The sequence below is a fragment of the Furipterus horrens genome, unplaced genomic scaffold, assembly GCF_987537825.1.
Source record: "Furipterus horrens unplaced genomic scaffold, mFurHor1.1.pri manual_scaffold_5, whole genome shotgun sequence".
Lineage (NCBI taxonomy): Eukaryota > Metazoa > Chordata > Mammalia > Chiroptera > Furipteridae > Furipterus > Furipterus horrens.
In genome coordinates this window covers 106204420-106224955 of record NW_028327175.1, presented here as the reverse complement: position 1 = coordinate 106224955, position 20536 = coordinate 106204420, and the positions used below count along the sequence as shown (strand labels likewise).

The window sequence follows — 20536 nt, the reverse complement described above, 5'->3', positions numbered from 1 at the left end:
AAGCATGAACATAACTGGTCTAGTGTATAACTCTATGATTTAGAATTGTGAAGGCTCCAGCTTAGATGCCAGTGAGTTGAAGTGCGTACCTGTAAACACTTTTTATCTTATTTCATTTCAGATGTGACCCCCAAATGACTAATTATTCTATATCTAAACTCCTGATTCTAACATTGATTATGATAATTAAATTTTTTTTTGTTTTTGGGTTTGTTTGTTTGTTTGCCTCCTAGACTCCACCACAAGCAGGAATCCAGGCTCAGCCTCAGGTAGCAACCACTGCCCTGTCCTCAGGCTTGGCCCAGACTGTACCTCAGAAGCCAGACACGTTTACACCACATGTGCTCGGTCAGCCACAGCAAGTCAGAAAGGTTGGTGAATGCTACCGGGTGACACAGTTGCTGCTTGGTACTCTCATCTGCTCAGCCACTCAGCATCTTCATGGGAGCCTCATCAGGGGGAGCTCCCTTTGTTCTGTTTTATGATCCTTCCCCTATCAACAGGAGCCTCACGTTAGATGTCATTTGGCTGCAGATTATCCAGTTATTTGGGAAAGAGAAAGTTATTACTAAAAGATAGCTAGTCTTAACAGTTAAACTCCTTTCCTAAGTAACAGTTTCAAAGGTATTTTTATAATCTTCATACATAGACTTTTCTGGGTTTCAAATAAATTTTTCTTAACCATTTTTTGGGGGGTGTGGGAGTGCTATTCCCTAGGAAAAGATATTGGAAGATGAAAAAGATACTTTCTGAAATGTATCTCTTCAGTAAGATATTTATATATTTTGAGTTTGCCGTCTCACAGATTAAGAACTAGAAGGCTGCCCTGACTGGTGTGGCTCAGTTGGTTGACGTCATCCTGCACAACGAAAGGTCCCGGTTCGATTCCTGGTCGGGGCACGTGGTTGTGGGTTTGGTCCCCATTTGGGGTGCATACCAGAGGCAACTGACCTGTGTTTCCCTCTCACATCAGTGTTTCTCTCCCTCTCTTTCTCCCTCCCTTCCCCTTTCTCTAAAAATAAATTTTTAAAAAAAAAAGAACCAGAAGACCTAGGTCTGGTTACCATTCTGGTTCACCTACGTGTTGGGCCTTATGCACAGTTTACTTTTCTTTCTCTGAGTGCCAGTTTCCCCATTTTAAAATGAGGGTGTGGATCTAGGGTTCAGTGTTTTCTGGCCAAAGCTAGCAAAATTCCCGCTTACCCAGTAGGTGGAGCTATGTGCACATCTTCTTGCCAGAAAAGTATTAAGGCTGGGAGTTTTCATCTTTGTCATGAAGAAACCTAGATAATTAAATGGACCATCAGATAGGCCCTAGGGTGGTGTGAGCTGCCTGGGCTGAGACAACTTGAGGGAAGAAACAACTGCTCGCGTCAGGACAATCACGTTAACACACGTGCTTTCTTTTGGACTCTGAAAAATGCAGCCATTCTAGTTGTATATTACTTAGTTTGGGCTCAAAATAACATATTAGTGTAGTGATAAGCTTAGTGAATGTTCAGGTGTTGAGACAGTTTTCTTTATTTTAGGGTGAAAGGGAAAAACATCTATACGGATAAATAAGGCTTATTCATTGAATCTCAAAATACTAGAAATAGGAATCATTACTTCCAACTTAAAGGAAGAATATTTTACCGAATATTGGTAAATTCAACTTTTTAAAAAGAGGAATATACTTATAGAACTCATCACCCAGAGAAGTTGTACTATTTGAAGGGATAGAAACACACACATGTACTTTCATGTTTAACACCTACATTTATTTACAATAAAAATATGGGATACGTTTTTCTCTTTCAGAATACTGGTGGCATAAAGTATATGAAAGATTTTTATGAGCAAACCACTTCTGTGAAATTCAGTTACAATATCAATACATTTGTAAAAGGCCCTAAAACGTTTGGCCCTTCATTGGAGCTAAACAGAACACTTTGTAGTTCCACACAAAGAAATTCTCACCTCTGCCTGACAGAGCAGAAGACAGTTTCTCAGAAGAGGGCAGATTTTAAGTGGAGCCATGCAAAGATTTGGAAAAAATTTTCAAGCAACTGGAAAACTGAGGGTAGCCACAGCATGTGTAGCCTTTCACCAGGGAGTAAGAAGGTTTAAATGCCAGCGAAGGTTAGGCTTTTACCCTAAAGTCAGAGGAGCCAGTGAACGTGACCGGGCTCCCTCAGGTGTGTGTGCTCTGATTGCACTTCTGGTGGGGTGGCTGATGGGCAGGTGGGCACAGCGAGCTGGCTAGGGTAGGCTTCCAGTGACAGATGGTAAGGACCTGAGGTAGGACCCTGAGAATGGAGGCCCGATCCAAGAGCCATTTCTAAGAAGTGTGAGCTCTGAGGGGGGAAGGCAGAGTAGACTGATGGCACCATTTACTAAAGTTTAAAAAAATACAAAGGCAAAACCAGGAATTACTTTTCCTCAGAGGCTGGAGGTGGAGGGAGGAAAGGGGAAGGCTGAGTTTGGAATATATGAAACTTGAGGTGTCCCAAACTTACGTTTGTGCACGTGGCTCTGGCAATTGGAAGGAAGGCTGGCAGAGGGAGGTGGGCTCGGGGGGGTCATTTGATTCATCATGGCCGTTAAGGCCAGGAGAGTAGAGTGGTCACTCTAGTGAGGAATATAAAAAACTGAGCTGTCATTTACAAGGGGAATACTCTGAGCAGATACTGCTTTCCCACAAAGCACTGCCCACCCTGCCATCAAAGATGTGCCTCCAAGTAAAGGGACCACCGACACTCAGAAATCGGGGTGGCACACCATGCCTGTGGGCCAAGTCCATCCCTACCTGGTCTTTTTTTTCTTCTTTTTCTTTTAATCTTTTTTTAATTGTTGTTCCATTAAGTTGTCCCAGTTTTTTTTTCTGTTCCCACCTGTTTCTGTCGATAAAGTTACATTAGAACCCCGCCCCATATGTGTATTTATGGGTAGTCTAGGCTGCTTCTGTGCTAAAGTGGCAGAAGTGAGCAGACACCCCAGAGGCAGCACGGCCCACAAACTCTAAACTGTGCACACTGTGGCCCTTTTCAGAAAAAGTTTGCCAACCCCCATTATAATTAAAACATGGTTTTCTTTAGCAGGAACAGCAGGACAAACTGATGGGAAAATATTTATTCATTACAGGTCTTCACAAGCTCGGCATCCAATACAGTCCTTACATATCAGAGACCACCCGCCCCAGCGGTCCAGCAGCCCTTCATTAACAAGACACCCAGCAGTGTTCTCCAGTCCAGAAGTGTACCCCTGCCCTCCCTGCAAAACGGGCCGTGCCCTCCCAGCAAGGTAATCAGTCCTGTGGTGACTGCAGCAGCGACACGCTCATGGGGTGCACATCGTTCCAACACGTTGGGCTTGCAATGGCTAGAGATCAGTGTTTGTGGGGCAAGTCGCTGCAAATACCATGGCAACATTGTTAAAGGGCAGCTTAGCTGTTATCACAGTGAAGACAGGCTTTGGAGCCCCAGGGTTCGGCTGCCGTGGGAGGACGCTTACTGCCCAGAGCTGACGTGTGCTCCTCCTCTGTTTGCCGCAGCCGAGCTCACCCCCTCCAGCCCAGCAGTTTGTCGTCCAGCACACTCTGTTTGGGAGCCCAGTGCCCAAGACAAAAGACCCTCCCCGCTATGAGGAGGCCATCAAGCAGACACGCAGCACCCAGTCCTCCCTTCCAGAGGTGAGTGAGGCCAGTGGCTTCTGTTTTGTCAGTTTAATGTCATCCTCAAATGGAATCTCTTTTCTGAGATGGACTTGCCTCAATACAAATACAAAGTTCATGGCTAGGAGCCTTACTTGCATTTTAAATGCTATTTAAAATCAAAATATCCTTTACTATGAAGACTCCAACTTCTAAGCAAGTTTCAGCAGCTGTGTAACCTGCAATTTTTCAGAAATACAGGGTTTCTCTTTTAATTTTTCCTTTGGGGCCAAGGTATGGGTCATGTTAGGATAGATGTGATTGTTATACAGGTCCCTCTTTTCTTTTTCCATTTTTTCCTATAGAAGACCCTCTAAGGAGAATTGACAAGTTGATAGTTATGGAAAGTGAAGAATAATATGTCACCTTTGACCATGTCTCTTAAGTTCTTGTAGATTTAGAGACATGTTAACATGTCTGAGGTTTTGAAACAATCTGATGTCGGTTTTCTCCTGTGCTCCTGGAGAGCTTATTACTAACGTTTCACTTAAAATTTATGTTTTGCTCATGTGTAGTCTATTGAAAATCTTTGCATAACTTGTTTCCTAATTACAAAAAAAAAGTGTGTTCATTCAGAATATTTGGCAAGCCTAGAAAAGTATAAAATAGAAAAAAAACACCAATAGTCCTACCAGTCAGAGTCCTTTTATTAACATTCTGCTGTATGTAGTCCACTTTTATGTCCACAGAATTTTTAAAAATATATTTGAAGTCATACTACTTCATAACTCAATCTTTCAAATAAATGTTAGTTGTAACCTATTTTTATTTCCATCTCCCCAAACCTTCGCAAACCATCAGCTTGTTCTCTACATCTATGAGTCTGTTTGGGGGTTTTCTTCATTGATTTTGTTTTTTTAGATGCCACATATAAGTGGGATCATACAGTAGTTGATTTCTGGAGAGGGGAAGGGAGAGTAGAAAGGACCTACCTGCACAAAGAACACATGATGCTGGGCATGAAAATCTCTACAGATTAAGAGTGGCAGTTTTTATTTTATTTTTTATTCACATTGACTTGCATTATTGATATGCAATATACTAATTATACATTTTTATAATTTGCAAATTGATCACAAAAATGGCAGTTTTGCAGTTTATTTTTATACATTAGAATTAAAGGACCAGGGTTACATGAAATCTACTGTTGGTAGATGGAGGAGGCAGGACAAATCATGGGGGAACATATACCTCTCTTAGACTAGTGGGCGCAGGATAGTTAATAATTCCCATTTACAACACATAGAGGTGGTATGTGAGGAACAAGATGACAGTGAGGGGTTCCATGGTCTTATGCTCTGGTGCCTGTGGTTGTGCCTTTAGGAGGAGGAAAATAAAATTACTCTGATATGTTACCCTGGATGCATAAAAACAATGGACAGAGCTCACTTAAGGTAAACACTGACCTTTGCTGTAGCCTGCTATGACTGGCCCGGTTAGGCATTTGCGATCAGACTGTCCTATGTGGTTACTTTCAGTCCCTGAGTTTGTCAGGCTGTCACATGATCAATGTTTCAGTGGTATCTGTCTCTTTCAGCAGCTTTGTGAACTCAAGGCAAGTTACTTGGCCGCTGTGAGCTTCTATCTCTTCGTCTTTAAGACGTGTAATATTATCTACCACACAGGGTTGTTTGAAAGTTAAATTGGATAGTGTATTTTAAAATATTTTGTACTGGGTCTAGCAATTTCAATTAAATGGTAGCTCTTATTGTTATGGTGATGATCATTATTATAGAAATATGCAAAGAGCAAACATCCTCAAATTGAAATGGTTAGAGCTAGTTCTAAGAAAAAAATTATCGACACAAGAGGTGAAAAAATTGGCTGCTGATAACTGGCCATTGTTAATATGGAAAACAGGCAGGATTTGGAGGGGGGAAATATCTGGATTTTCAGTTACACTCTAGCTATTGCTTTCTTGAAGGAGTGGGAGCAAGGATAAGTCATTTTTATCATCATATGTATAATGGGGTTGGTCATGGCCATGTCATTTGGCTACCGGTATGGGAGGTATAAGGGGATAAGAAGTGTGACAGCATTTTGATACATTACGAAGTGTTATGTCATAAGGCAATTACGCCTCTGACTCACTTGCTCACAGACTTAACTCACTTTAAGCTCCTGTGCTGGAGCAGCAGCTCAGAAAGCACCAGGATATACAGGAGGAATGGAGTAAAGACATCTCTTCAATAAATGGTGTTGGGAAAACGACAAAAATACCAAAAAAACGAAATTAGACCACTTTCTTACATCATATACAAAAATAAACTCAAAATGGATTAGAGACTTAAATAAAAAACCTGAAACCATAAAAGTCCTAGAAGAAAACATAGGCAGTAAACTTTATAACAGCACTCAGTAATATTTCTTTGGATATGCCTCCTTGGGCAAGGGAAAGAGAAAATAAACAAATGGGACTACATCAAACTAAAAAGGTTTTGCACAGCAAAGAAAACCAACGAAATGAAAAGACAGCCTGCTGAATGGGAGAAAATATTCACCAATGATACATCGGATAAGGGGCTAATGTCCTAAATATGTAAGGAACTCATACAACTTAACACTAAGAAATCCTATTTAAAAATGGACAGAGGACCTAAGTAGACATTTCTCCAAAGAGGACCTATAGATGGCCAACAGACATGTGAAAAGATGCTCAACATCACTAATCATCAGGGATATGCAAATGAAAACCACTATGAGCTATCACCTCATGACTGTCAGAATGGCCATTATCAATAAATCAACAAACAAGTAATGGTGAGGATGTAGAGAAATAGGAACCTTCATGCACTGTCAGTAGGATTGCAAATTGGTGCAGCCACTATGGAAAACCGTATGGAGGTTCCTCAAAAAATTAAAACTAGAACTAGTATATGACCTAGCAATTCCATTACTGGGTATTTATCCAAAGAAATCCAAAACACCAATTCAAAAAGATATATGCACCCCTGTCTTAACTACAGCATTATTTATAACAGCCAAGCAGCCCAAGTCATCGGAAGAAAATTGGATAAAGATGATGTGGTACATACACACAATGGAATATTACTTGGCCATAATAAAAAATGAAATCTTAACCATTTGTGACAGCATGGGTAGACCTAGAGGGTATTAAGCTAAGTGAAATAAGTCAGAAGAATAAGATAAATATTGTATGATTTCATTTATATGTGAAATCTGAACAAAATAAACAAATCAAACATATATACAGAAAACAAATTGATGGTTGCCAGATTGGAGGAGGGTTGAAGGGATGGGTGAAAAAGGGGGAAGGAATTAAGATATACAAATTGCCAGATATACAAATAGCCACAGGAATGTAAAGCACAGTATAAGGAATATAGTCAATAATATTGTAATAAGTATGTATGGTGTCAGATGGATAGTGGACTTATCAGGATGATCACTTTGTAAGTTATATAAATGTCTAATCACTATGTTGTACACTTGAAATATAATATGGTATGTCAACCAAAATTTTATTTTTTAAATTATATTTTATTGGTTATGCTATTACAGTTGTCCTGAGTTTTCCCTCTTTGCCTTCCACCCAGCATCCCCCTCTCCCTCAGGCAATCCCCCCATCATTGTTCATGTCCATGGGTCATGCATATAAATTCTTTGGCTATTCCATTTCCTATACTGTACTTTACATCCCCATGCTGTTCTATAACTACCTGTTCGTACTTCTTAATCTCCTCACCTCTTCACCCACTCCCCCATACCTGCCTCACATTTGGTGATCATGAAAACACTCTCCATATCCAATCCTTGCAGCTGACTGGCCTGGATAAATCTCTCCCATTGACCTGACAACAGCAACCAAGGCTCAACTCAAGAGAAGGGTGTACTCAGCCCACACAAAAGATGCACCTTGAATACCCAGGTTGGGTGCCAGGGGAGACAGTGCCACTGGACCCTACAGGACGCCTACTACATTAGGCCACAGTACCAAGACAGGGAGTCAAAGCAGCTCTACCTATTACATAGATACAAAATGAGGCTGCCAAAATGAGAAGACAAACATAGCTCATATGAAAGAATGAAAGAAACATGGCCCAAATGAAAGAACAGATAAAAACTACAGAAATAGAGCTAAATGAAATGGAGATAAGCAACCAGTTCAAAACACTGGTTATAAAGATGCTTAAGGAACTAAGGACCTCAGCAGCATAAAAAAAAATATCCAGTCAGAAGCAAAGGATGCAGTAATTGAAATAATGAACAATTTACAGGGAAACACATTGCATGAAGTCAAGAATCAAATCAATGGTTTGAAACACAAGGAAGCAAAAAACCAATCAGAACAAGAAGAAAAAAGAATTAAAAAAAAAAAAATACAAGGATAGCAGAAGCAGCCAGTGGACAGCTGGCTCTCATCATAGGGGTGCCAGAAGGAGAAGAGAAACAGCAAGGAATTAGAAATCTCTCTGAAAAAATAATGAAGAAAATTTGGTGGAGGAAATATACATACAAATCCAGAAAGCACAGAGAGTCCCAAACAAGTTGGACCCAAAAAGGACCACACCAAGACACATCATAATTAAAATGGAATGGAGGGACAAATAGAGTGCTTCCCAGACAAGGTACAGCTAAAGGAGTTCATCATCACCAAGCCATTATTACATGAAATATTAAAGGGACTTATTTAGGAAAAAGAGCATCAAAACAATGAACAGGAAAATGACAAACAATTATCAACAACTGAATCAAAAAAACAAAAACCAGGCAAACAACTAGAACAGGAACAGAATCATAGATATGGAGATCATATGGAGGAATGTCAGTGAGGAGGGGAAAGGGGGAGAATGGGAGAAAAGTTACAGGGATTAAGAAGCATAACTGGTAGGAACAAAATAGACAGAGAGATGTTAAGAACGGTATACGAAATGGAGAAGCCAAAGAACCTATATGCATGACCCATGGGGGAGACTGCTGAAAGGAAGAGGGGTACTGGGTTGATGGGAGCGAAGAGGAAAAAATTGGGACAACTGTAATAGCATAATCAATAAAAATACTTTTAAAAAATAATTAAAATAGCAACAGAAGTACAGATACATCGAACAGACTGACAGCTGTCAAGGGGCAGTGGGGTTGGCAGGCTGGGTGGAAAAGGTGAAGGGAGTAAGAAAAAAACCTCATAGACGCAAACAACAGTGCGGTGATTACCAGAGGGTAGGGAGGTAGGGGAAGTAGAAGGCGGCAAAGGGCAATAAATGGTCATGGGAGGAGACTTGACTTGGGGTGCTGAACACACAATACAATATACAAATGGTGTATTATAGATAACCACTGTCACCCCAATAAATTCAATTTTCAAAGATTTAAAAATAAATAATTTTTTAAAATAAAATTATACTGTGAAAAATTAAGGATGTGTATATATTTTTTAATCCTCTACCAAAAGATATGTTTATTGATTTTAGGGCGAGAGAGAGAAAGAAATATCCATCAGTTGTCTCCCATACATGCCCCGACTAGGAATTGAACCCACAACCCAGGTATGTGCTCTGACTGGGAATCGAACCCAGTCTTTTGGTATAAGGGAAAAATGCTCCAACCAACTGAGCCACCTGGCAGGGCAAGGATGTATATTGTATAGCTATATAGTAACCTAAAAAGAACAACTTTTTAAAAAATAAAAATTAAGTTAGAATTCAAAAAAAATCAAAAAATTTTAAAAGGACAGGAAAGAAGGAACAGAAAACAGGATAAACAGAAACAACACAATGGCAACTATAAACTTAGCCATATCAATGACTACACAAGACACACTAGTAAACAATATAATTAAATTGTAGAGAGTATCTGAATGAATTTTTTTAAAAAACAAAACCAACTATATGTTCTGTGGTAGTTCTGCAAATTCTTTGATATTCTTCCCTGGGTTGAACTTAGTGACCAGCTTCTAACGGACAGACTTGGCAGAAATGATGGTGTGTGATTTCTGAAACAAAGTGATAAAAAGACACAGCCTTCCCATCTTGCTCTCTCTCGGACTGCTGGCTGTGAGGAAAACCAGGCATCATGCCATGTGGACAGTCAGCAGCTCTCAGAGAGGCCATGTGGACACCCCCATCAACAATCAGCACCAACTTGCCGATCACATAGTGAGCCAAGCCTGGCGATGGCTGTAACCAGCCAACATCTTGACTACAACCTCATGAAAGACCCCAAACCAGAACTACCCATCTAAATCATTCCTAAATTTCAACTTACAGAAACTGTGAGATAATAATTTAGTGTTTTAAGCCACTAAGTGTTTTGAAAATTTTGTAATAGAGCAATAGATAACTAATGTGTGCATCCACAAGAAATATACTTTAACTTTTTTTTATTTTAGAGAGAGAGTAAGGAAAAAGAGGGAGAAACATCAATTTATTTTTCCACTCACTTATGCATTCACTGGTTGATTCTTGTATGTGACCAGGGAGCAAACCTGCAACCTTGGTGTACCTGAACGATGCTCTAACCAGCTGAGCTACCCAGCAAGGGTCTTACAAGAAACATAATTTAAATGTTGAAAGTAAATGGTTGGAAAAAGATACACCATAAAAACAGTAAGCATAACTGTTGGAACAGACAAAGGATCTGAACAGACACATCACCAAAGAAGATACAGCACATGGAAAGAATGTTCAACATCAAGTCACTAGGAAAATAAATGCACATTAACTTCACAATGCAATAGCGCTACATACCTATTAGAGGTCTAAAATTTAAGTGACTGACTGTACCAAGTGTTGAAGAGAATGTAGAGCCACTGAAAACCTCATACATTGCTGGAGAAAATGTAAAATGGTGTAATCACTTTGGAAAACAGCCATTTCTTAAAAAGTTACACACACACATACCCTATGATCCAGTTATTCCACTCTTTGGTATTTTACCCAAGAGAAAAGAAAACTTACGTCTATACAGACTTGTACACAGATGTTCATAGCAATTTTATCTGGAATAGTCAAAATCAGGAAACAACACAAACTTCTGTTTCTCACAATAAAAACACTTCTCAGTGATAAAAAGTAATGAACTATGCCTAGGGTGTAACTACAACATGGATAAACCACAAATCATGTCAAATGAAAGAAGCCACCACCACCTCCCACCAAGAAAAAGAGTACAGACTATATGAGTCCATTTACATAAAACTCGAGAAAATGTCAACTGATGTATAATGAAAGAAATCCAATCAGCATTACCTAAGGATGAAGGAAGAACTCTCACAAAGAAGCATGAGGAAACTAGGAGCAATGGAATATTCATTATCTTGATTTTGCTGGTAAGTTTCGACATAAAACTATCAAACTGTAGACTTCATATTATGGCAATTTATTGTATGTCAGTTTACTCGCAATAAAGATGAATAACATAGCACGGTCACCTTTATACGTACTTTATATTTCTTCCAAAATGTACAAGTGAATTAAAACATTTTTAGAAGAAAGTATGAGAAGCCTCTCAAAATGCTGTCAGTGTACAAGTCACCTGAGCTGGGTATTAGCCCCATTCTCACTCTGTCAACTGATTTGCTGTAATACTTGGTATAAATGGTTTAACTTCTCAGGGGACCTCAGTGCTTTCAAAATGATCAAATGACTTATTAGAACTAGATGTTGTGTAAGGTCTGTTGGAGCTCCCAGGTGTATAACACTCCTGGGTGTGCAGGAAGGAAGGCTAATTTATCCTCTTCTTGGTCACAGATCGCCCATACGCACAGTCAGCAAATGGACGACCTCTTTGACGTCCTTATCAAGAGCGGAGGTAGGTCACAATCTTCTAATTCTAACTGAATTTACTGCTTTAAAATCTGTTAGATTTATGTCATGAACATGACTTACTTATAAAGGGAAGAAAAGCCATTGTTTCAGGTTAGAACAGTAAGATAATGTTCAATTTATCCACAGATACATACCTGCTGAAAAAGACAATCCATCTCAAAATAGCAAAGTAGAACCAGATTTAAATTCCACATTGAAAACCTCAAAACTTGTTCCATATGTTTTATCAGTTATTGCAATGGGATTAAAATATTCCAATTCATGAGTTAATTTTGTAACAACCAAGTTACCAAGCTTGGAGTCTAGTAACTTTATTAATATTCTAAAACATTTTCTACATATAATTGAAAAAATCTTAGATTTTACAATGTCTCATCTTAAAAAGAGATAAGGGATATAAACCACCCCACCCCACCCCCGAAAAAATCAAGGACATCTCTGCCTCAGGTTACATGTCTTTAAAAATAAGTATAAAACCAGTACTTCAAAACTCCAAATGCTATTTTTGAGTATTTTTGAGTATTCTTAAATTTCCCAGTGAAAGGAGTTTTTATTCAGGTTTTTAAATAATTATCAAAATTTCCCCATTCATACCAAGTACTATTTGATTTTGCTGTTAATGATCTTGTCAGTGTTTGGCATAATACAGAAAATTCTTGATATTTGACTATAAGATCTATGTGTGCAAATACCAATCTTTTGCAAAGAACTATACTGGCCTTGCAAAATATTTTAAAATCATGATATAGTTAAACTATGAAAATTAGAGAAACAGACATTCCATGCCTGAATTTAAAATTTTAAAAATGCTCTTTTGCGACATCTGGTGAAAATACTTTTTTTAATGATTAAAAGCAATAGCTTTTACAGTCCAAACTTGGAAATTAAAATGTAACAAAGTTATCAAACAATCGAGTTATTTTCCAAAAGGAATGGTTTATTTATGGCAAAGTATCTAATTAGTATACTTTCCATCTTATTGTAAACCAGGGATTTTCAACCTTTTTCATCTCATGGCACACAAACTAATTAGTAAAATTCTGTGGCACGCAAAAAAGCCATATTATACTTTTTGCTAATCTAACAAAAAGTAGATATGATTTTGATTCATTCACACTGAATGACCATTATTGTGTTGGCTGTTGTCATTTTTTTTATTTAACAGTCTAAGGGAAAAGAGGTCAGTGCCACTGACCAAGTAATTAGATATCGCATGTTTGTTTTAAAAATTATTGTGGCACTTCAGTTGAAAATTGCTGTTGTAAACTAATACCAACAATAATGAGAACAGATTTAAATAGTTGACTATAAGACCAGCTATTTAGATTGCACTTTCAACAAGTCTAGAGATGACTTATAGATAATGAAAAGTAACAAACTGTCCTAAAAACACATGGTACCCACAGCTGGCAGTTTACAAAGAGGTAATCAGATCTTCACTGTTTTCTCTCACCTGTTTACCCATCTCAATCATTAAGTTGTAAAAGTTAAGTCAATTTTTTTGTATGTTTTATTGATTATGCTGTTACAGTTGTCCCAGTTTATTTTCCCTTTGCTCCCCTCCACCCAGTAAACCACTCCCTCCAGCAGTCCCCTCCCTTAGTCCATGTCCATGGGTCATGCATATAGTTCTTCTCAACATCCCCCTGTCCATTCCGCACCCTCCTACTATGCTTCTTAATTCCTGCACCATTTCCCTCCCTCTCAGCTGACCTCTCTCACATGCTCCCCATACCTATGATTCTGTTCCATACCTGCTTGTCTGCTTAGTTTGCCTTTGTTTCCATTCCCTAGCTTCTGTTGTTGATAGTTGTGATGCTGTTTTCATTTTAATGTTCATAGTTTTGATCTTCTTTTTCTTAAATAAGTCCCTTTAACATTTCATGTAAAAAATGGCTTGGGGATGATGAACTCCTTCAACTTTACCTTGTCTGGGAAGCACTTTATCTGCCCTTTCATTCTAAATGATAGCTTTGCTGGGTAGAGTAATCTTGGTTGTAGGTCCTTGCTCTTCATCACATTGATACTTCTTGCCAGTCCCTTCTTGCCTGCAAAGTTTCTTTTGAGAAATCAACTGACAGTCTTATAGGGACCCCTTTGTGGGTGATTCTCCTCTTCTCTCTTGCTGCTTTTAAGATTATCTCTTTATCCTTAACCTTTGGCATTTTGATAATGATGTGTCTTGCTGTGGTCCTCTTTGGGTGTAGCTTGTTTGGAACTCTGTGCTTCCTGAACCTATATGTCTATTTCCTTCCCCAAATTTGTGGAGCTTTCCTTCATTATTTTCTCACATAAGCTTTCAATTTCTTGCTCTTCCTCTTCTCCTTCTGGCATCCCTATGGTTCGGATGTTGGCACATTTAAAGTTGTCCCAGAGGTTCCTAAGCCTTTCCTCGTTTTTTTCAATTCTTGTTTCCTCCTTCTGTACTGGTTGACTGTTTCTTCCTTATGTTCCAATTCGTTGATTTGAACTCTGGTTTCCTTTCTTTCACCACTTGTTTCATATGGATTTTCCTTCATTTCACCCAGGACAGCCTTCATTCTTTCCCTGTCCTATTTAATCTTTGCTGTCAAGTCTGTGAGCATCTTAATCACCAACGCCTTAAACTATGCATCTGTTAAGCTCGTCACATCCTCATCCATTAGGTGCAATATTTGCTCGTTGCTTAGTTGTGTCACTGGGACCTTGATCTGAACCCCCTTCCGGCTGTACTTCTGTCTCATCTTTCTGTGTTTGCCTCTGTGATTTGGGTAGGGCTGTCGCACCTCTTACATTATAGAAGGCAGAGCCTTAGGTATTCGTTAGTGCCGGCGACCATTTCACCGCATTGTGGCGCTGTATTTGGGGGAGGGGTCTGAGAGGGAAAAGTGCTGGTTGCTGCCGCTTTTCCAGGCACTTCTCCCCATTCCTGTACTAAGTAGGCTGCCTCCTTTTTGAGACTGGCAGCTTCTTCCTCTGCCCCAGCCCCCACTGGCTTTCAGAATCAGAAGCAATGCGGCTCTGTTTTCCCCACCTCTGGAACTGCAAGCTACGCAGTCTTATCTGGGGCTGGGATCACTTCTTGGGTTTAAATGGTATGACTTGTTTTTCATTGCGACTGCTACTAGCCGCGCCCACCTGTGCCACCTGTAGCCGTGCTGCTGCCAAGCACCACCCCCACAGCCGCCACTCTGCTCCTCTTTCTCTGTGTCCCAGCTCCGCCCTTCCTACCTTTCTGGTTGACTATTTCTTCTTTATTTCTTGCTGAACTGCCCTGTAGTTTGGGTTTTTTGGATTTTCTGGGGTTTTTTAGTTTTGAAGTGGTTGTAAATTTCTTCTTAGTTGTGAGGAGACTCAGTGCCTGTATTTACGCCTCCATCTTGGCCGGAAGTCTCTTGAGTCAATTTTTTAATATAGCTTCATAAAAATGAAACCAAATCAGATATTCATAAGAGTGAAAAAGATACTTTTAAAAATATATGTAGCTAAGCGAACTCTGGTATCTGTAGCAGATGGTCCATTACTTTGCTACTTGGTCTGACAAGGAATAATAAATAGATGATTAATACTTCTTAAGACATTTACCAAATCCTCAAATTTTATATAAACTCAAAAAACAAGACATGTTAGTTTTAGTTCAGAAAAGATATAAGATGGCGTTGTATCTTTTCAAAACTTTAGATAGAATGTAAGTAGCTAAACTGGGCACACAGTTCAACTATATTGATAAAGAAAAAATGTAATTAGATCTTTTATGATATTGAGGATGTATATTTCCACATTCACTTCCAGTGTGGTGTGCTGCTGTGATAGCAGATTCGTGGTACAGAAAAGACATAAGCCATACCGTAACCCAAAATAACTGAGAATAGGACCCACTGATTAAATAATCTAAGACCATCAACTCCTTCCTGGTGGGATATAATTGCTTTTAATGCTTATTATTACTAAAAAGAATTCATATATCAGAATATTATAAATGTAGATATTTATTTAAAATGATCCATCATCGTAAAGGTTATCAAGGACCAATAGCATTCCTTCCCCTAAGATGGGCTATGAATTAAGCCATCGCAAAATAGCAAAATAACTATCTTAGTAATTAATAAAAGTTTTAAATAGTAGTGTATCTTTACTCACTAATTACTTGTTATTTTGCTCAGAGATTTCCCTCCCCATAAAGGAAGAGCCTTCTCCTATTTCCAGAATGAGACCAGTGACGGCCAGCATCACCACAATGCCAGTCAACACGGTGGTGTCCCGGCCGCCACCCCAAGTCCAGATGGCACCACCCATAGCCTTAGAACCCATGAGCAGTTTGTCTGCCAGCTTAGAGAACCAACTAGAAGCTTTCTTGGATGGGACTTTACCTTCAGCCAATGAAATTACTCCACTACAAAGCAGCAGTGAAGACAGGGAGCCCTTCTCTCTGATCGAGGATCTCCAGAATGACCTGCTGAGCCACTCAAGCGTGCTGGACCACTCTCACTCGCCCATGGAGACGGCCGAGGCCCAGTTTGCTGCAAGCACTCCCTGTCTGTCCCTTGACCTCTCTGACTCAAACCTGGACAACATGGAGTGGTTAGACATTACTATGCCTACCACGTCGTCAGGACTCACTCCTCTCAGCGCCACTGCCCCAAGTATGTTCTCCACTGACTTTCTAGATCCACAAGACCTGCCGTTGCCATGGGACTAACGTCACAGACATCTCATCTCAGAGTTCAGGAGGTTTAAGAAGATGAGGATGAGTCTGAAAGGTCAGTTTTTAGATGCAGGTCCATAGTTGCATCATTGCGAATGGACAGCTGGTCACAGCCTGGAAACCAAGTTTAATAACATTTCATTGCACCCAGCAGTGAGTGTCTGCAGTTTCACATAGCACAGGGCCTTCTGAAAAACCACTAGTCACAAAGGACTCATCTGAAAGTACCTGTAGATGAAAACATAAAGAGTAATGTGTGCAGGATAACACCATGACGATTCTCTGGTAATCAACTACATTTAAACCTCTGGTCATTTTCAGGCCCTAAATAAAAAGCATACGGCTCACTCAGAAAAGAACGTCAGTGTGAGGGGGAGAGATCACTGCGCGTGTGTTTCTAGAAATGGCCTGAGCCCCACCCAGGATGCAGAGGGATCAAAGGCGGCGGGCAGCAGCAGCCAGTTCACAACCACTCCAGCTAAAGGCTTTTGGTTCCATTCAGAAACCAATGTAATTTTTTTGTGTTTTAGTTTATTTTATGATTTTTGGAATCTTACTTTAGATTTCCAAATTTAAATTGAAGTGGAAGTTCTTTCACCGTAACCAGACAATGTAAACATACGGTCATAAACAATCCCCTGTAAAAAGTTCAAGTCTATTGATAACACTAAAAATTCTGTTAGCAACCCTCTGGGTTGATTAGATTGATTTAATGTATAAGTTAGACATTTATATGTACACTCTATGTTGGGATTTGTACAGCCTACACTGAGGTAAGAAATTTGGTATCCAGTGGCCCTGCTTCTTTTAATAACTAATATTTCTAGAGTACTTGAGCCACATAGATTTCTGTATTTTAAGAACTTTCAGGTAACCAGACCCATCTCAAAGAACCAAGAAAAAGCTTTAAGTGTAAAATCTCTCTCTGAGCTGGTGAGTTGCAAAGCAAAGGCAAGGGAGAGTCCATTGTTCCAGGAAACTTCCACAATGGTGACAGGTTAGACTGTCGCCGGGTCGGCCTCCAGACTCCAGCTCTGGCTGCGCTCGTCTCTGTCACTTTCCTGGTCATCGTTTTACAGGCTTGGAACTGGATGTCATACCCGAGCTCTCACTACATTATCAAGCCGAAGAGTGAAAAACTGGAGGTTTTATTAGTTTTTATATAGATAAAAAGTTATCACATTTGTTGAGTAGTTTCTTAAGAATTTTCTGAAATGCCAACTATCACAGGATTTTCAAATGGTTTCAAAATAGTTGTTTAAGTAAATGATGAAATGTATATAACTAAACAAAAACAAAAAACTGAAATCTACCAAAAAGTGTGGAGATTTTTATTAAATATTATCATGCTCTCCACCTCACTTGTGTAAACCCGAGAGTCAGGTTGCTCTCTCTGGGTCACTGGATGGTGACTGTTACCACAGTGACATGTAGAAGCAACTTGACCCATTATTTGAAAAGAATTTGTGAATCATTTCTGGGTTTGTGTTTTGCCTAAGAGCTGATCTTATTTCAAATTTTTATTTCAGTTTGTAAATTTCACTACATGTAAGAAAAGTCCGTTTTTCCAGAATTCAGTCGCCCAGAACACTGGAGCCCTCTGTTAACTGGCACTTCCCACCCTGAAAGCGCTCTGAATGGTCCCAGGCAGAGGCGGTGGTGCTCAGTGTGGTCTGTGGTGAGTAGCTGAACTGTTCAGAAATTGGTGATCCAGTGCGTGACATCCAGACGCTGCCATGTGACCCAGCCCAGCAAGAGAGTTTTACCGTCATAGGCATGATGTGCATCTTCGAGTCATTCTTCTCCTCTCAGAAGGGCCCATCTCTTGGGGCAGGGCTTGTGACTTAGGTAGTTTCTTAGGGCAGGTCTTAGCATTGGGTTTTTGTCTGGAGCTGAGCTGGCCCACACTTGGACTCTAAGCATCATCATTATTCAGATTGAAATGACTTATTAAATTAGCACCAAATAACGGTGGGACTATAGGAGGCAACTGAAAAGCTAGTGCTATTGACTCTCAGTGAATAACTTTCTATTTCCATCTTTCCGAGTTGTGTACATAGATCATATCCTAGCCCTCAAGTCCCCTTATCGCTTCTTGAAAATAGGGTTTGAAACATGCCACAGGAAGCTGCTCTCCAAACACACACTGTGGTGCAAAGAATGCCATCTCATCGGCCTGTTCTCTTGTGACTATGTTGCTGATGTGCCCACTTTACTTATGTGTTCAAACCTTTATGTACCAGCACCTTCTTTAAGAGAAGGCAAGGAGTCTCTAGTTATGAATTCTACCAGCTGCCAACTCACGCCATTCCGCTGGGCCCTGCAGGCCGGGGCGGGCCCAAGCAGCAGGCTGGGTGTCTGTGCTGCCCTCCAGGGTCCCAGCCACATGTTCCAGGCTAGAGTGAGGGCAGAGCCCATGTGCAGCATGTGTCGTGACCAAAGACAGCAGTCTATCATCAAGGCTCCTCCGACCTAACTCAGTGTACTTAAAGGTAAATGCAGCGGGAAGGGTGTGTGTTTACTAAAGAGGACTTTTTATTGTTTGAGGTGAGTTTCACAGCCATTGAAGCCCAGGTCAGGACAGCTGGTTGGATTTTCAGTCTGCATGTGTGTAGTTTAGAGGTGGTACTGCTGTCTATCATCTTGCAGAATATCCTACTGCCAAGGAAACAATTCCTATAAACGTATTATCTCACATGCAGTCTTAGTTCCCTAAATATTCCAGAAACACAGTAGTATCAAGTTTACCTTTCAAGTATATGTGGGTATCAGGTCATGTCATTGGGAGTGGGACGCACAGAAAGTTACACCAAAGCTTTGCATAGTCTTTGGAAATCTAAAGGTATGTGGTCATCTTGTACATTTCAGCAAAGCATGTACTACAAAACCTTAGGGACAGTGTTCGTGGTTCACGTTCTAGTGTTTTCCCTGAAATGTGCAGCCTACTGTATAGTATTTGCCACATATTTGTACATAGATGTATCCTGAATTTGTGGAATTTCTAGTTTAGATACTATTTGTGTTTGTTATATATGAATATTTTTATAATACTAAAGAGACCTTATTTAAATTTCCTTTTTAAAAACTGCACAGTTCTGTGGCCCATGTAACTGACACTCTTGTCAGGCAGTTTAAGCACAGGGGCGAAGGCGGTCTGGCGGGCCTGTTGTGGGCAAAGTCATGGTAACAGGATAACGCCACTCAGCTGTGCAGTCAGCGGACACTGAGAGCTGCATCGGGAACGTTACTCTTTTTGTCACCAAAGCTGACTCAGGCTTCCTCTACCCTGCACCCAGATCATTCCAGGCCACACAGCTTTCTTCAGAGTCCTTTCAGAACTACCAGGCTGAACCCAGCCACAACAGATGACAAAATAGCTGCCCCCACAAGAAATGGGACAGTCCCTCTCTTGTCTGCAAACACACTTGGCCGCAGGGAAGTGGTGCAGCACCCCACCCGCTGTCCCCATGGGCTGCCAGGGCAGGCCTCCCCCAGGCTGCTGTCAGTCACTTGGGGACTCCCAGAGAACTTTAGGGAGAAGAGTTATTGGGTGTCTACCAACAGAGCACACAGGTCCATTTAACCACACACACAAACAATCCTCCATTTTTGCCATCCTTTACTGCAAACGTGAATCCTGGCAACGGGCAATGGAACAGAATACTACACAGATTGCCCACAGCCCTGGAGGCCACAAAATGAGCCCAAGTTATCAAAAACCATTAACTGGAAGGTCAGGCTTATCAAGGAACACAGCTTACAAGCGCAGACGTGTATTTGGAGAGCATCCTCACTGCATTTCAGCTCATCTTTTAAGTGGCTTCAGTAAAAACTGGAAAACAATTCAGATGTAATCTTTTTCAGACTTTCGATACCTTGCTCAATGATCTTTCCAGGCTACATTTCTATGTGAAGTGACTCTGTCTACATGGCAATATGTGTTTTTCCCTGTTCACCCCTTCTTCTAAAATTTGAGGAAATGCATCACTGCAAAAGGTTTCTACCAGAAATCTGATTTGAGGCCTGTAATTCAAAAAGCTGCACATGTTTACAAAAATGCTCTAACCCTCCACACAAACACATTGCTCTGTGAATCATTATTGGGAAAAAAAAAAATCGCAATTTTGTGACAAAAGGATGGCAATCTCAGATCTACAAGGTGCTGTCTGGAATCAGATCAAATGTCATTGGTGATATCGACACAGCTGTCATGTTTAACAGAGCTTTGTGCCAACTACTAAGACAAAGCTTTAACCAAGTTCATAGAATCACTGAGACTCATAACAATTACCTCTCCGTTATGCTGTAAGAAAACTTGCTGATTTGGTAGGAGGAAGAAGCATTTAGGAAAGGGTTTAGTATCTACCAAAAGTACTT

General features: G+C 40.2%; 1 protein-coding gene across 2 annotated transcripts in view; it reads left to right on the top strand.

Moving 5' to 3' along the window:
• MRTFB (myocardin related transcription factor B) overlaps nt 1-20304 on the top strand; it is a 157769-nt gene extending 137465 nt beyond the window's left edge. For both annotated transcript variants that reach the window (XM_090276991.1, XM_090276992.1), the window contains exons 11-15: nt 234-371; nt 3124-3282; nt 3533-3670; nt 11398-11458; nt 15618-20304. In XM_090276991.1, the coding sequence (XP_090133117.1) occupies nt 234-371; nt 3124-3282; nt 3533-3670; nt 11398-11458; nt 15618-16153 (1032 nt within the window). In that variant the 3' untranslated portion in view covers nt 16154-20304. The remainder of the gene's footprint in view (nt 1-233; nt 372-3123; nt 3283-3532; nt 3671-11397; nt 11459-15617) is intronic.
• Nucleotides 20305-20536: the final 232 nt, after the last annotated feature.